The 16,915-nt window shown below is 32.4% G+C and overlaps 1 protein-coding gene across 1 annotated transcript; it reads left to right on the top strand.

Annotated features, from left to right (window-relative positions):
* Positions 1–6,904: 6,904 nt before the first annotated feature.
* On the top strand, positions 6,905–9,941 carry LOC120141340 (bHLH transcription factor RHL1-like). Its single transcript, XM_039156252.1, has 7 exons — positions 6,905–7,200; positions 7,243–7,447; positions 7,540–7,749; positions 7,893–7,958; positions 8,550–8,615; positions 8,783–8,851; positions 9,288–9,941. Exons 1-7 carry the CDS (start codon positions 7,004–7,006, stop codon positions 9,699–9,701), a joined length of 1,227 nt encoding a protein of 408 aa, XP_039012183.1. The 5' UTR covers positions 6,905–7,003; the 3' UTR covers positions 9,702–9,941.
* Positions 9,942–16,915: the final 6,974 nt, after the last annotated feature.

The following is a 16,915-nucleotide window of genomic DNA, read 5'->3' as shown; positions in this document are numbered from 1 at the left end:
CAACTATGATGCTACTGCCTTTATTTATTTATCTTTCTCGTTATAGTAAAACGTTCGTTGAGTTTGCCATATTAAAAAATTGGGTTTGAAATTCGATCCGTTTTTAAAAATTGAGTTTGATTTTATTCGATTTCAAGTAAGGTTGATAAATCTTATTGGATTTGTGAATTATTTTAGTAAACATGATTACAAAATAGTTTGTGTTGATGATAAATTAGGCTAAACTCATGCACACCTATAGACATACGTCCGTAGATACTCGAACTCATATCACCTAAGAAGAACTGCATATCCTTTACCGGTTTTCATTGGTTAGATCAAAAGGATGTCTTTTAAAATGTCATGGATATAGCATAGGCACAGGGCAGTTTAACTTTTCGAACTTTTTGGTGTGAATTTACACTGTAGAAAGATTTAGGGAAAACTATTTTTTTGGTTACTCACCTATTATTTAGATTCTATTTTGGGGCACTAAATTATTATTTTTCAAGGTAAATACGTGTTTAGTGCTTAAACTATCAGTTTTTGGTCTATTTTATACCTACACTTTCAAAAAAAAAAAAATAATACCTAACTTTTAGTTTTTGTTTTGTTTTAATACCTCACCTTTTAAAATGTTAAAAACTTAACATTTAGTACCTCGCCTTACCTTTTAAAATGCCAAATTCGTAGCAGGTGATTTACCTTTTTTTATCGGTAAATTGCATCATTGATCACTCAAATATCTTATACTCTTATTTTGATTGCTAAAGTGTAAATTTATAAAAATTAATTACTTAACATTCAAATTACTTTTAATTTCATCATTCTACTTAATTTTTTTATTACATATTAAAAATAAAAGATTTAATGACACAAAAGTTATTTATAAAATAAATTAGATTGACTAAAATAGGAATAAATTGAAAGTTTTAACTTAAGTCTAAAATAGGAGTGAGGATAATTGATAATGAATGATGTAATTTACTTATAAAAATACATTGCGTGGTCAAGTTTTTAACATTGAGGTGTTAAAATGAAACAAAAATTATGTCATGTATGTTTTTTTGAAGAATTCAAAAGTTTAAATATTAAAATTGATAGTTTATATTAAAATGGATTAAATTGATAGTTTATGTATTAAACGTGTAATTTATCTTGTTTTCAAATAGATATTTTACCTAAATTTCATGATTACAAAACCAATTCAAAAACCGTCTTAACTCTTAAGTTAATTAATTAATTAATTTTTAATTTTACTTGTGTACAAAAATATTAAATGTAGTGTTGTAAGAATCAGATGGGTAGTTGAATCAAATAAGTAATCGGATTAAAATATAAAAAATGAAAAATATAAGGATGAAGCTTGTGAACTTTTGAGGACTATATGTTGACAATTTAAGTTGATTGATTCCTCAAATTCTCCAACCTAATTCCCCATGTTTAAGGATTATTCATTATTCTCTAAATACTCTTTAATAAAAGGAAAAGATGGAAGGATTCTTTGAGCTTTTGGTTTTGTTATCCCATATTTATTAAAGAATATTGTTTGTATTAAAAAGTTTTTCCCCATCCTAGCCGCCTCTCTTTTTTCATCTTAATTTAGTTTTTCTTTTCTTTTTTATTTTTGTTTAGTCGATGGTGACACTAATCTTAAAATTTCGTCGCCGGTTGTCAATAATTATTAGTTCTTTTGTTTTTTATATTGCGTCATTTATTTTCTTTTTTCTTTAATCTTTTTTAATTTGAATATGAATATTTGTCCTTGTGACACGTCAACCAACATATTCCAGTTCCAGACTCATCGGATGGTGGGCCATGGAGATTGGATGATAAAAAAATCGAAGAGTCCATTATCGATTTAGAGAGATTTGAGACGTTTTTCGGTGAAACGATGATCGAAATCACGTTCAGGGGTAAAAAATGTGCGAGCTAAAAAGTTTGTACTTTATCGGCCACTAAATACGACTGATCGACGAGCTCATCCTTTAAGTTTTTAATTATAATTATTAAAATGAAAATTCAAGGAGTCGAAAAGATACTAAATGATCTTAGTCAATGCTTAATTACTCCATTATTGAAGACCCATCTCACTTTACTTTGTTGTGTGGAGCCCCACTCATTTAGACTCTTGTGGGCCTTTTTTCTATAAAATACAAACTATTATTCTTCATTAAAAATTGAAGGATTCTCAACTTCTTAATCAAAGGCATTAATTCCATCATATTACAGAATGTAAAATTCTTTTAGTTTTACATAAATTTAGGACAGTTACATGAGGAAAAATAGGTGGATGAGATTAACGGTATAAAATGAGAAGACATTCACTGGAAAAAAAACACAATGAGTCAATCTCAACCATCTATTTTCCCTCGTCCAACAACTATAAATTTGTGCAAAACTAACAAATTTTACATTGTGTAAGTGAATCCTAACCCTATATTTATATATATAAAGATGCTTTTAGACAATAAAATTAATCTTAAATAATTCCAATTTATAATTGGGTTAAATTCGTTTGTTTATTTTTCAATCCAAGTATGGAATTTCATTTTTTTCTCACTTTAACTAAGATATTATGTGTTGTTAAGGTTTATAAAATGAATAGGAGAAGGCAGATAATGTGTAGATTCGTGGGTGGGTTTGAGGTGTAAAGAGTGCCCAATCATCTTCACAAAAGTGAATATACGATTGGCACAAGACAACGACATATACCTACAATGTAATAAAGTATATCTCTACATATACGGTATGAAATAACCATCCAGCTCAGTTGGTAGAGCACAATGTTCTTAATCTTGAGGTCGTGGGATCGAGTCTCACGGAGGGTATTTCATAATTTGGATGTCTCTGCTCTCAACCTGGTGTTGGGGGTAGCCTACTATCTTACCTCCCCTTACCCCATATATAGGAAAAAGGGACAGCCATTCTACATATACGGTAAAGTCTTCTACTTTTTATGTTGATAATCCTGTTTTTTAAACAGTTTTCGCCGACCTGTTACCTTTTAGTAATTACATTTTTGCATCTAAGTTGTCAACATGATTCATTCATGTTATTAATCATAAATACATTATTACGATGAAGTATTAATCGATTAAAAGGGGTACTTTATCTTTTACATTTAAATTTAGATATATTTATCTGTAGGGTGTGTATATGCAATCAGTGGTTAAAAAATATCATTAGCATATTACTTTTATTCATCTCAGACTATTAAAAAAATACGATGAAATTGTGATCCATAACGAAGTTGTGATATAATGAAAAGAAGATATAACGAAATTGTGAGATAATTTTTGATGCTGAGGTTAGGAGGGGTAAAATTATATTATTTTTTAATTTATCTTTAGTTAAGTAATTTACTTGTGGAATTAAAAAAAATCTGTGTACCGATCTTTTTCTCTAAACCTTAAATTTACTCTTTTCTTTTTTGTCGTCGGTTGCTAGACGGTGACATCAATTTTGGTATTGATTGTTGTCGTTGATATTATTATTTTTTTGTATTTTCTATCTCACATTTTTTTTTATTTGTAATAATTATATTTTTATGACATGTTTTTTTGCATGTTTTTTGGTGTTTCAGTCGTTTGGTCATTTTTGTATATATTTTTTGGGGATTGGATTTGACGTTGTCGTGACTGATCAAGATAGTGACCATTTGTTATCCCGATGATTTTTTATGTTTTGGATCTTCAAATTGGATTTAGATATGCAGTCTGCATTTGTAGATAGTTTTCTGACGATGTTGGACTCTAATTTGCATCTGCCGATGATCTTTTAGTAGTTTAATCCATGTTGTTTGTTTACAGCAGCAATCAAATTTGTTCATATTTATACATTGTTTGAATTTTTTAAATGAATTTTTACCTTTTTCTTGTATGATCCATTTATGATCTTAACTATTTGGTTTATTGCGTTAATGGTTATAGGATAATATTTTAACTATATGTTTAATTTACGATTCTAGTTGTAAACCCTAATTCTAATGTTGGATATTTTTTTTTCTTTCTTAACAAAATTGGCCCCTCTTTTTAATAATAAAAATCTCTTTTTATAATCTAATAATTTAATTTTACCTTTTATTCAATTTGGTAACTAGACTATAACTCTTTACAAATTCTTTCTTTTCGTCAATTGATTGACTCATCTATGCTCTCTTCAATATTTTATCCTCAATAAATTTTAAATAATACTACAAACATATAATACAAAAATTTATATGGTATTTGATTTATTAAATAACATTACAAATCTTACTTAAACATATGAAAAGAATATAAAGAATTATACAAGTATATCGTATATAATTATATTGTTTTATAGTGAAACCAACCATTACCTAACATCATAAACAATTATAATTAAATTTGAATATGAAACTCGAACAAATATATTTGATTAAATTCAACTCCAATTTTATGAATCTGATTTAAAAACTGTAAAACAAAATTTGAATGATGAAATAATATTCATGAACTCGACTTATTCAAAACTTTTCATTTAATTCAATTCGATCGAATACTTATATATATATATATTCATGCGTGTGTGAATGCTTTTGTTAAAGTCTCAGCAGCAATATTACGAATGGATGTTGAAATTATGAAGCAGATTAATTTTTTAGTTGACTGGTGAAAATGGAGTGGGAAAATACTAGTTTCTTTTTTCCTTTTTCACATGTCACATGCAGCAATTAATGAAGCCAATGTTGTTGGTAATATCATTCCCTGTTATTTTGAGAAATGTTCACGTTCGACGGTCTTAATATAAGTTAAAAAAAGTGATATCAATTTTGTTATTGTTAAAATAATAAAACATGTGAAAATGACTAAATAGATTATTAGGCGTTACCGGTTTTGTTATTATTGGACATTTTACCGAAATTGGTAAAAATGATCGGAAACATTATTAGACGCTACCGATTTTATTATTGTTGGACACTTTTTACCGGAAATGTTAAAAAATGATGTTTTAGGTAAAAATAATAATATTTTCGATCATTTTTTACCGATTTTGTTATTTAAGCAGTAACAAAACCGATAGCACATTTTTTATCCGTATATTAAGGTGTCGCACTGTAAAACTTCTCCATCTTCACTTCTTTGAAATTATTAATTACATAATTCGCTTCACTAACATTAATTATTTATTTAATGGTGCAAATTCACATTAATATGAAATTCAGATTAATGTTAATTAATATGAAATTCAGATTAATGTTGGTCTATAGTTAATTAGCATTGCTGCCAACTTAGCTATAGTTGGAATGACGCATGTATAAGATCCATACAACTAAGATACAGTATCTTATAAAATAAGAAGAGTAGAACATAATGCTAATCATTTAAGTTTGAATATTTGATATAATTAATACTTATTTTATTTATTCATATTAATTAATTAGTGTAAAAATGATTTTTTAATTCATTTTATCATTATATATATATATATATATACCTTAATTAAAATAAAGGTTCTCTCCCACTAGAAAAATGGAGATTATTTTTGTTAAAGATATTTGATTCAAGTGTTAAACAATTTGATATCATTTAAGTAATATTTTATTTGAGATTTTGTGTACGTAGAAAATTTTTATTAAGAATTTTATCTATCATACGACACGAATCAATCTAAATTAATTATGACAAAGATTTGAAATCGAGAGAACAACGCAAAAAATTAAGGCTCTCTCTAATATAATCGCAAAAGGGTTTTTCTTCGTATACAACACGTAATAAATTTAACAAGAAGAATGTTGCTTTGAGTGTTGAGAGATGTCTTAATCAACCGCGTGAGTTTTAATTTAATAGATTAAGATAATCATAAGGTAATATTTGTTCAAAAATATTTTTAACTTATTGATAATGTATATATACTTTATAAATATATCTGCTCAGACTTAAAATCTCTAAAAGAATAATATTTTTTTATCATTTAAATCCTTTGATGAGTGTTAAATAATATTTTTCGATTAGTATAGGGTAAGTACAATATAGTATATTTTCAAAGATAATTCTAATCATTTGACATTAAACGCTCATTTCCCTGACATTTAACGCTCATTCCCCTAATATTCTTGGTGTTCGAATTTATGACCTTAAAAATAACAACAATTCATTTGTCATCGAGATTGATTGGTTTGTGCAGTGTTAAATAATATTTTAGTAATTCGAATTTGAATTTGTTTTAATTGAATTTAAACCATAGGCTTTTTAACAATGAAGTACACATTATTTGTTATAATAAAAAATGAGTCGAATTAATATATATCATAATTAAAATACAAAAAAATCATTCATGTAATAAACTAATATAACATAGTACGACATCAAGTCAAAATATCATTTAACTTGAACTAATTAATTAGTTAAGGGTACTTCGGAGAATTCACGTTGAGTTTGATAGCGATACCCTAGTTGATAGTCTTGTAGTGGGACCTTGGCAGACCACGCGAAGGAGACCTCAGAGTGTGATTATACATTCTCACGCGATCACGTTGACCGTGCACTCAACCCTCCCGCACTCTCATGTATATATAACTAGTTTTAATTATTGTTCAAAATGAATTTTTAAATAGATGTAAAATAATATTGTTTTTGGTGAAAATTTTGTTCTTTTAAAATAATATTATTTTAATATTATTAATTATTTAATGGTATAATAATAAAAAAAATCAATGTATTAAGTTTAATGAAGATGATAAAAATTTTAAAGTTTAATGATAAAAATAAGGAAGAGAGTAAAGTTTAATAATGGGAATTTGTAATTTAAGTTTAATGAGAAAAAATCAATGTATTAAGATCTCAACCCTTTGCTAAGTGCTTTATCGTCAACGAAAGGATGATGAAAGAGAAGCATAGAAACCAAAACTAAAAAGACAACACCAAAATACCCTGCAACATCCCCTATATTTAGTAATTCCAACCCCCCAAAAAGAAGAAAAAAAAAAGAACAAGAGAGTCCTCCCTTCATCTCTTCTTCATCAACAAGAGCCAAAACCCTAATTTCTCGTTCGAGAATCATGCAGCCTTGTAGTCGTGAAATGCAAGCAATGAACTCTCTCTTAAACCCTTCTCAACAAATCCCTCTCCAAGACCTACAAATCAACGGTCACCATTCGCAGTTCGATGATCCCGCTTCGTCCCACGATGACTTCTTAGAACAGATGCTCTCAACGACGTCGTTCCCTGTTTCTTCTTCCTCATGGTCCGACCTCAAGTCACCTTGGGATCCACCCAAACCCGAGGAATCGGATCCCTGTAACCTCGACAACAATGCCGCCGACGGGTTCCACCACGAAGAGATTCTAGCATCCAAGCTTAGACAACAACAGCATCATATCAACGGCGGAGATGGTAGTAACTCTTTCCAAGCTATGAAGATGATGATGATGATGCAACAACAGATGATGGCAGCGGGAAGACCCACGGTTTCCGCCTCCGGATGCGGTGTGGGAAATCATCAGGTATTCACGTTATGTTACTTTCATTACCCTACATAGATTAGCAGAAGTAACAATGAGTGATTAAATTGTTTTTTTCTTTCTCTTTTTTGTAGGGTGGTGGAGAAGGTTCCATGCTAGCTTTGTTTAATGGCTTCGGCGATGGATCTTTTCATCATCCACAAGCAAGCTTTGGGGCTAATTCAACAACGGAGATAAACCAAAGTCAGGGTCCGACAGCCGTCGCGCCGCCGCAGGAAAAGCCTAAACAAAAAGTTAGGGCAAGGAGGGGTCAAGCTACCGACCCGCATAGTATTGCTGAAAGAGTAAGAGAACAATTCTTGAAACCAATTGCTTTTCTTTTTATCATCTTTCATGCCGATTTTACGGCCTATATTCGAATTCGGACCGTCTTTGAAATGAAATTTGATTTCAGTTCATGTTTAAAAATGACTTCTTTTTTTGGCAGCTACGGAGAGTTAGAATTGCAGAGCGAATGAAAGCTCTTCAAGAACTGGTTCCCAATGCCAACAAGGTACACTTCATCATCTTCTTCTCTCTCTTTTTGTTTCACCATTTTCATCGTAATCCGAAGCTTCATAGGCTCCGGTCTCTGGCTGAAAAACCTGACCGCCGGTTATTGGGTCAATTTTAGGCTACGCGTAAGCTGGACAGGTGTCGATATTATGATAAATTAATCGTCACAGTCCAGTGCCTTTAATGTTTCTCGGACTCATTATTGATTTTTAATTACAAACCACCCGTTTTGGAAACCGGAAAGCCCTCTAAATTATTCGGGATATTTATTGAGCTCAATTATGTCCTTAATACGTAATTAATTAATTATTTTGGTAAAATTATTGTTTTGATCCCTCTACAATGCTTGAATGTTGGAAAAAACCCCTAATCCTCTACTTTTCCTATTGATTAGAAGGGTTATTTCCAAGAGAAAAAAATAACTATTTCACCATTTCAACATGAATAGTTATCAGTGTATTAATTTAATTAGCTCCAATTATTTATGTTATTTTTATGGTATCTCGTAACAGACTATGCTTCTGTATTTTGATTATTTAAACAAACTGATTAATTAGCATCGTGATCTGTGTGGGATTTGGAATGACAGACAGATAAAGCTTCAATGCTTGATGAGATCGTCGACTATGTCAAATTCCTCCAGCTCCAAGTCAAGGTAGCCCTTATTTTCCATTTTTTTAAAAATTATTTAATTAACAAGAATATTATTAGAGGATTCCCAGTATTGACATGATTTGTTTAATTTGGTTATTAATATTTTAATTGTTTCTTAATCCAGTTGTTGTATGGGCTTCTCTGAAATTAAAATTCCTTTCTTTACAGGTCCTGAGTATGAGCAGATTGGGCGGTGCGGCTGCTGTTGCTCCCCTTGTTACTGTTATGCCCTCTGAGGTAAATCTTATTTTTCAAAATAATAATAATAGTATCGAGCAAGGGACTTGGTTTTGTTAAAATCAAAATCATTCCTTGTCTGAAATCCGACCAATCTAAGGAAAACGACAAAGGACAAAAGTAGCACGCGTGCCCTAACTTCCGTAGATTCCTTTTTCCAAACGTATTTTTTGGTCTAATTTTATTTTGGTCCTTACATTGTACTAAAATTTCTGAATCAATCTTTATGTTGTAAATTAGCATGAATTATTCCTTAGGTTCTAACTTTGTGCAAAGTTAACAACAATAGGAAAGTATGATAAATTAAAGTAAAAGGATTAAAAGTAAAAATTTTAATATAGTGAAGGATCACAACTAGGCATTACCCTTTTGTTTATATTCTTTTTAATTGTAGAGACAATTTTATGAAAAAGTACGAATTTTTGTCCTCTTGAAGGGAGGTGGTGATTGCATTCAAACGAGTGCTAATAATGGTGGGTCCCTTCCACGAAGTTCCAATGGCAACCAAAAGCCGCCTGCGAACGACAGCCTGACGGCGACGGAGCACCAAGTGGCTAAGCTTATGGAAGAGGACATGGGGACCGCCATGCAGTATCTTCAGGGGAAGGGTCTTTGTCTGATGCCGATCTCGCTCGCCACCGCCATCTCAACCGCCACTTCTCATTCGAGGAACCCAATGATCAGCAATGTGAACCCAAACACCGGCATTAACGGAAACGGTAGCCACCTCTTGCTACAATCGAGCGGTGGTGATGGGCCTTCCTCGCCTAGCATGTCGGTGTTGACCGTCCAATCAGCCACCATGGGTAATGGCGTTGTTGACGGAGCTGCCTCCGTTTCCAAGCCGTGATGGCGGCGTCTCTGACTGACCATAATTAGCTCCAGTGAGTCAACTGAAGGGCAGCTTCGAGTCTATGAAAATAAGGTGGTCTTAGTTCATTCGTGTTTTTAAGTATCAAACGACACCGTATTTACATAGACTTTATAGGCTAAACCCTAAAGCCAATTCTCGTAATGGAACAACTTTTAATATTATAATTAAATAGCTGTAATTGTTTTTCTAATATAAGAGTAGAAGAGTTCGAAATCCAATTCAAAATTGATGTCAATTATATATTCGAACATAAATCTTTTATCACTCTATTTACAACCAAATAATTTTTCATTGTTTTTCAATTAATTTATTCATATTTCAATTTTTTCCTTTATTTTGTTCATTCATCGATTAATCTGGATCGAGTATTATAGAAGCAAGTGAGACCCTTCCAATTGATTTACTCCGTTCACAATCACTAATATTCGAATCCCTAATGTAAAAGATTTAGTGTCACATCATACTAGACCAACTGGTTGTTGGTTCATATATAACTCTTCAATCGTTAATTTAATCTAAATATTATAGAAATATATGATGAGAATGATCTTATTAATCTTTTTTCTAATATCATAATAATTTATTTTACTTCTATAATATTATTAGTTCATTCAAATTATTAACATTATTAATTATTTGAATTAAAATTTAAAGTTAAAAGATTCTTAAAAGCACTCAATATTAATATCCTTTTTAATAAGACTTTTTAATAAATAATTTAATTAAAATAATTAGTAACATTAACTACCCATACTAATTCTTTTTATTGATTAAGCTGGAGTAATTAAAAAGTAATATATATTCTAAATATTCTCAATCAATTTGACAACGAATGTTTAACCTCTCCACTTCAGCCGTTGGTGCTCGAACCCGAGACGTCTAAGAATATCAACGGTTCCTTTAACCATTAAGGTAAGTTGGTTTGTGCACTATACTAATTCAAATTATATAAAATAAATGTAAATGAATTAAATTTCAAATTTAAATAGAGTAGCATGACTTTCACCTATTTGTTTAACTTTTTTAAGGTTTAATTTTATGCCGACTCCAAGTATTTTATTTCATTTTAACTTTAATCAAAGCTTTTAGATAAATTATGTTTTATAACCTCCAAGAGTCAACGACGTGTTGCTTTTGTCTGCTTTATATTAAAATAAAACAAAAATCTCTAAAGGTGGATGATAGTAAATCAAGGATATATTGTCATATTGATCATTAAATTATAATCATTTTTTTATTTTAGCCTCTGATTTTTTGGGTAAATTTGTCACTGAAATTATATTTTTTTCCCTATTTTGATAATTGGTTGTTGAAATTTTTAATAAAAGTTTAACAGTGATAGTAAATAATAGTTTTAATCTCAAATTTTATATATTTTAATTTCATTTTAAAATAATTCAATAAATCCTTTAAAAAATTATACTTTTTGCAGTACGTGTGGGAGTTACGTCCCGACAAAAGTAAACTATTTTGGCTGATTGCTTAAAGTTAAAGAGAGAAACTTCAAATTTGTCTTCTAACTATTAAAAGGTTTTAATAGAGTTTGCAAAACTTTGAATACTGTATTAATTAGTTTCTTTTTTTATTACATAATGACAGGGGTGTCGTATAATTAGATTGTTGACCGAATCGAATTATCCAAATTTTATTAATCAATTTTTTTTAAAAAAAATAACTGAACAAAACTAAGTCCGGTTAATTAGTCGGTTAAACGATTAACCAAAAGTTATCAAGATTGCATATTATATATTAAATATTAAATATTTTCGATTTATTCGGTTAATTCAGTTAAACCCGAAGTTTAAACGCCTCCAAAGCTAAATAATATATTAAATATTTAATAATTTTAGTTAATTCAATTAATTAACCGATTTTAAACCGAATTAATCAAAATCGAAACTTGAAAAAACTATTAACCATTGACCGACTGAAATTTTGGTTCGGTAGATTAATTCGTTTTTAACATAATTATGAACTCCCTACGTGATGTGGATAAATTAAATGTGAAATTTTAACATTAACTTTTATATTAGGCGTAAGTTTATGATTTTAATTTCAATATCAGCAATGCTTTCCTTCTAATTTGGTATTGATCTGCGGAGAAGGTTGAAAAATTGTGAATTGGTACGAAATAAATTATACGAGTGCAGGGTGGGAGAATTCATGGTTAGATAGGTGTAGACACTCATTTTCGTCCATATTTATTTATTTATTTTGTTTTTTATTTATATATTATATAATTTTAAAAAAATTTTTTGAAAATATATGATATATAATTTTTAAAACATTTTAAAAACATTTATATATTATATAGTTTTAAAACGCTTTTGAAAAGAAATATAATATATAGTTTCCAAAACATTTTTGAAAATATACATATTATATAGTTTTTAAAACGTTTTGAAAATAAATATATAATATATAATTTTTTGAAAAACATTTTGAAAGCATATATAATATGTAATTTTTAAAACATTTTTAAAAATTATATGGTTTTTTAAAAAAAACACTTTTGAAAATTATATAGTTTTTTAAATGGTTTTTTAAATTTATATATAATATATAGTTTTTAAAAGAAAAATTTTAAAAATATATATTATATAGTTTTTATATTTATTATTATTATTATTATTATCATTATTTATTATTATTTTTTATTACTTATTTTATTTTATTTTTTTTCCCGTTTCAGGTCCAAATGGGTCAACTGTCCAGTCCAACAAGTCACGGTCAGGGTCCAAACACAGATGGGCTTGATCCAGCTTGGTAAGTTTAGGGTTTGGAAACCCTGAATGATATCAGTTTCAACGGCGCCACAAAACCAGGGAGATGAACGGTCAACAGTGCCAACGACCGGCCGAAATCCCCGGGACTGACCCATCCCGGGGTGACCGGCCACAACGGCCACGAGCACCCTTATTTCGGAACCGACAGGCCTCCGATGGGGGTATAAATACCCCGGTGAGGCCATGCAAAAGGGAGGACATCATCAAGACCCAAACAGAGAACAAAGATCATCAATAAAAACAGTAAACCGAGACAGAGAATCCACAATACCGAACATCAACAGAACAACAAGTTCAAGCAAACATCGGAGGCTACGCAGAACAATCGGAACCATTGAAACCGAGAGCCAACAGTAAACACAGAGAACCACACATCACAATAGTAAACCAAGGCGAGCCACAGGATCGCAAACAGTACATAGCAAACAAAAAAACCGAGAACGAAAAGGCCACCTCACAACAAATCACGAAACAAGGCACCATCGAAACAAAAAAACTACATACAACAGTGAGCAAAACCCACCACATCAACCAAAAAACCGAAACAAAACACACAAGAACACAAGAACACAAAAAAAGATCGAGAGCCGAGCAAAGCGGGAAGTAAACATGCCGGGAAAGTGAAAGGTCTCGCTGGAAAAAAGGTAAAGGCCGAGTTTTGTTTTGTAGATCTACGTGATTCGGCTTTGGTTGCGGTGAATCGGGGTTCGATTTCGGTTTGAGCGGTACAAGGGGGTCATTTGGTGAAGGTTTTGGTGTTTTCCGGCTGCCAAGGCCGACGGCCGGAGGCGGCGCTGAACGGTGGCGGGGGGTTCGGCCAAGGGGGCTGACTGAGAGAGTTATCTCTCGTTTAGAGAGATGGTTTTTTTCGGCAAATGCTGAAAATGAATTCAAAAGGGAGAGTTTTCATATTTATATACCAGGGGCCTCTTTGCAATTAGAAGTTTTTTTAATTCTCTCCGCAGTCCCTGAATGTTTGAATCGCTTTACAATCTGGTCACCGTATGCAATTTGACCTCTGAATTTGTGATTTATTCAATTCAGTCCCTACTTTTAATTTACATTGTTTTGCAATTTGGCCCCCTTACTTTTTTATTTTGCAGTTTATTTTTAGTACCTGGTTAACCCATCCATTTTAATTTATTATAATTTAGTCCTCGAATTTTTTTTCTCCTTTTTAATTTTAGCATTTTTTAATTATTCATTTTTACCTTAATTTTAGTGTATTTTTATTCCTTTTCTTATTTTTAATTTATCACTTTTAAAATCTAGCATTTGTATTATTTTTTTTCCTTCCTTTTATTTATTCAATATTTTTTTTCTTTCCCCTAACATTTTTGACTTTGTAGAGAAATTTCAATTGATCAAAGGTGAGTAATTCGAATCGAGTAATTTAAATTTAAATTTAAATTTTCTATTTTTCGCTATAACGACAACCGGAAAATTAATCGGTACCGAAAGGGCGGTTCAAGGGTGCTAATCCTTCCTTAACCGTAATCGACTCCCGAACCCGACACGTTTCTGGTACAACGCAGATCAGGTAAGATGGTGTCCGCACCTAAATTCGTTTTAAAGTGGTCGGTGGCGACTCCAACCCAATTAATCTAAGTCGAAGCCCAATTCCGGGGCCCAACCGGAAAGACGGTTCCGACAGCTTGGCGACTCCGCTGGGGACCAGGTAAGTGAGTCAGGCCGAAATTAATTTTTGGTTGTCTTTTTATGCGAAAATGTTAAATGTTAAATTTTAATTTATTTATTTGATTCTAATTATTTATCTTTGATTATTTTTGTTTCAAATAAATAGTTGTACTGATGTTTTTTATTGATTTCAGATTTTTTTCAAAATTGTCATCTCTAAGCTCTAAACCCGAGCTCCGAACCCGTTTTAAGTGGGGGTGAAAGCGACGCATTCGTGTGAATTTATTCACCGCATATGCCTAGCAAGTAGCCTTCGGGATTCATATACCTTACGTCTTCGTGTGAATTTATTCACCGCACAGACATAAGGGAATGTGTCCTCTCGAGTTTAACTTAGTCCACGCAAGCTTGTAATGGGCTTAGGACTAAGGGTCTGGCAAGCCCAAGGGGGCACCTGCAAGGAGAACTCGAGTACCTTTTTAGAACCTAAATCGGGAGATTATAGGGAATTAGAGCCCACCCCAAAACCTCATTCCAAACCCTAGGCTATTTTTATTTCCTGCTATATTTTCTGCTCCAAGCATTCGAACTAGACAAACATGCGGCTAGGATTTGTTTGAAATTAGCATGCGGGATAGAAATCATGTCTGTGTAGGAATATTAAGCATGTTCGGGTAGATTATCATGTGGGGTAAGACTTTTTCATCATTTTTATTATTATCATCATTATCTCACTAACTTTTTTGTTTCTCTTCCTCCTTTCATTTTTATTCTTTGGCATTTTTTTTATCATTCGCATCATTAAAACGAGGTATTGATCCACAAAAAATGTGTTTGTTAAACATGAATAATTTGTATTAATGGACAAAGGGGTTATAATACAAAGAGATAAAAAGCTCAGAAGTACAGCCGTGGTCAAAGAATACTCAGAGGCAAAGGTTGCAGGGGCAAGACGAGGAAAATGTTGCTGGCCCATAAACTCCTTTTGAAAATTACGATAACAAGTGGCGGAACCCCAGCTAAGCTGCAGACCATTAATTGATGAATTCCAAAAACAAGTCGACAAACTTTGGGTGGAAGGCTCCAAAGACACTTTCGTTTGGAACAAGAAAGTGAAAGTCGGAGATGCAGTCCTTCGAGATTTTTTTTTTGGGGCAAGCATCTCATTATTGCACATTTTAGCCAAGGGAGCCGGAATGGTTCGACAGGATATTCAACCAGTGAAAAAGACGAATCAACTTGTCAGAAGCAGTAAAGAATTTGTACCATCCAAAAGAGTTTTTGTCTCTTCAGACGTAACACTTTTGTCACCAATAAGGGTTATTCAGAATAACAAGCACATTTTTTTGGATCAATGCCTCGGACATTTCATGCATCATGCATTTAGACATTTTGCATTTCGTTATTTTCTTTGCATTTTGTTATTTTCTTTGCATTCACATTAACTAACATATACATGTCTCATCAAAAGGAGTAAATACTGGATACACCGTCTCAAGCATTGGACACACCCCATCCACATAACACTCGTTTGAAGAAGAAGAGGATGGAAGCCAGAATTACACAAATCGAGGAGAATATGTTAAAACTACAAAAGGAGCTAGAAGACAAAATAAACCAGAACAGTCGAAATACTCTGGAAACAATCACAAAGAACCAAGAGTCCTTGGTTGATCAGATCGTTGCCAAGTTAGTTGGCCTACAACAGACCAGTGCGCCCGGGGCAGGTTCACCGGAAGGGGTAACTATACAACCTACCCCGCAAGTGGTTATCTCACCTGAAATCCTACCAGAACTTCGAGGGGACTCATCTGCTGCAAAAACAAAGCCCTTGTCCTCTGTATTTAACCCTAGGAACAATCCGGGTTATTACCATGTACCTGATTTGGACGAAGAGGAAAAAGCGAGGAAGATGGAGGAAAAAATCAAACAATTGGAAGACCAAATGAATATAGTCAAAGGAGATCGTGACTACCATGAAATCGATGCAATGGAACTTAGTCTAGTCTCGGACTTGGTTCTTCCCCCGAAATTTAAGTCCCCGGAGTTCGAGAAGTTTGACGGGAACAGTTGCCCATCCGCTCACATCACCATGTTTTGCCGAAAGATGACAGGATATGGAGGAAATGACCAACTCCTGATCCATTGTTTTCAGGATAGTCTGTCGGGCTCAGCCATTCAGTGGTACAACCAGCTCAGCCGATCAAATATCAAGACCTGGAAGGACCTGGCCAAGTTATTTCTGGAACAATACAAGCATAACAATGATATAAGGCCAGATCGAGTTATGCTACAAAACATGGAAAAGAAGCATAACGAGAGTTTCAGGCAGTACGCACAAAAATGGAGGGACTTGGCTGTGCAAGTTCATCCACCGTTAGATGAAAAGGAAACTCGGAAACTTTTCGTGCAGACTCTGAAGGCTCCATACTTCGGGCATCTGGTGGCGATCACATCAGGAAGCTTTTCAGACTTGGTTATGGCCGGAGAAATGATAGAGTCGGCCATAAAGCAAGGCAAGATTAAGGATGGGGAAGCCAGTAAGAAGCCTCCTATGAGGGAGAGGGATGGAGAGGTTAATAATATCAAACACTCCAGCAAAGGTGTTACAATCTCCAGCCCAAAATCAACTGCAGTTGTACCGTTAGGTACTTCTAAACAAGATTCCAGGAGGGAAAGGGAACATTTCGACCCAATTCCCATGACCTACAAAGAGCTTTACCAGCAACTTCTTGACACCCATGTGGTGTCACCATATCCAGTAGA

The sequence above is a fragment of the Hibiscus syriacus genome, unplaced genomic scaffold (genome assembly GCF_006381635.1).
Source record: "Hibiscus syriacus cultivar Baekdansim isolate YM2019G1 unplaced genomic scaffold, ASM638163v2 tig00110796_pilon, whole genome shotgun sequence".
NCBI classification, from domain to species: domain Eukaryota; kingdom Viridiplantae; phylum Streptophyta; class Magnoliopsida; order Malvales; family Malvaceae; genus Hibiscus; species Hibiscus syriacus.
This window is presented reverse-complemented; position numbering and strand designations above follow the sequence as displayed.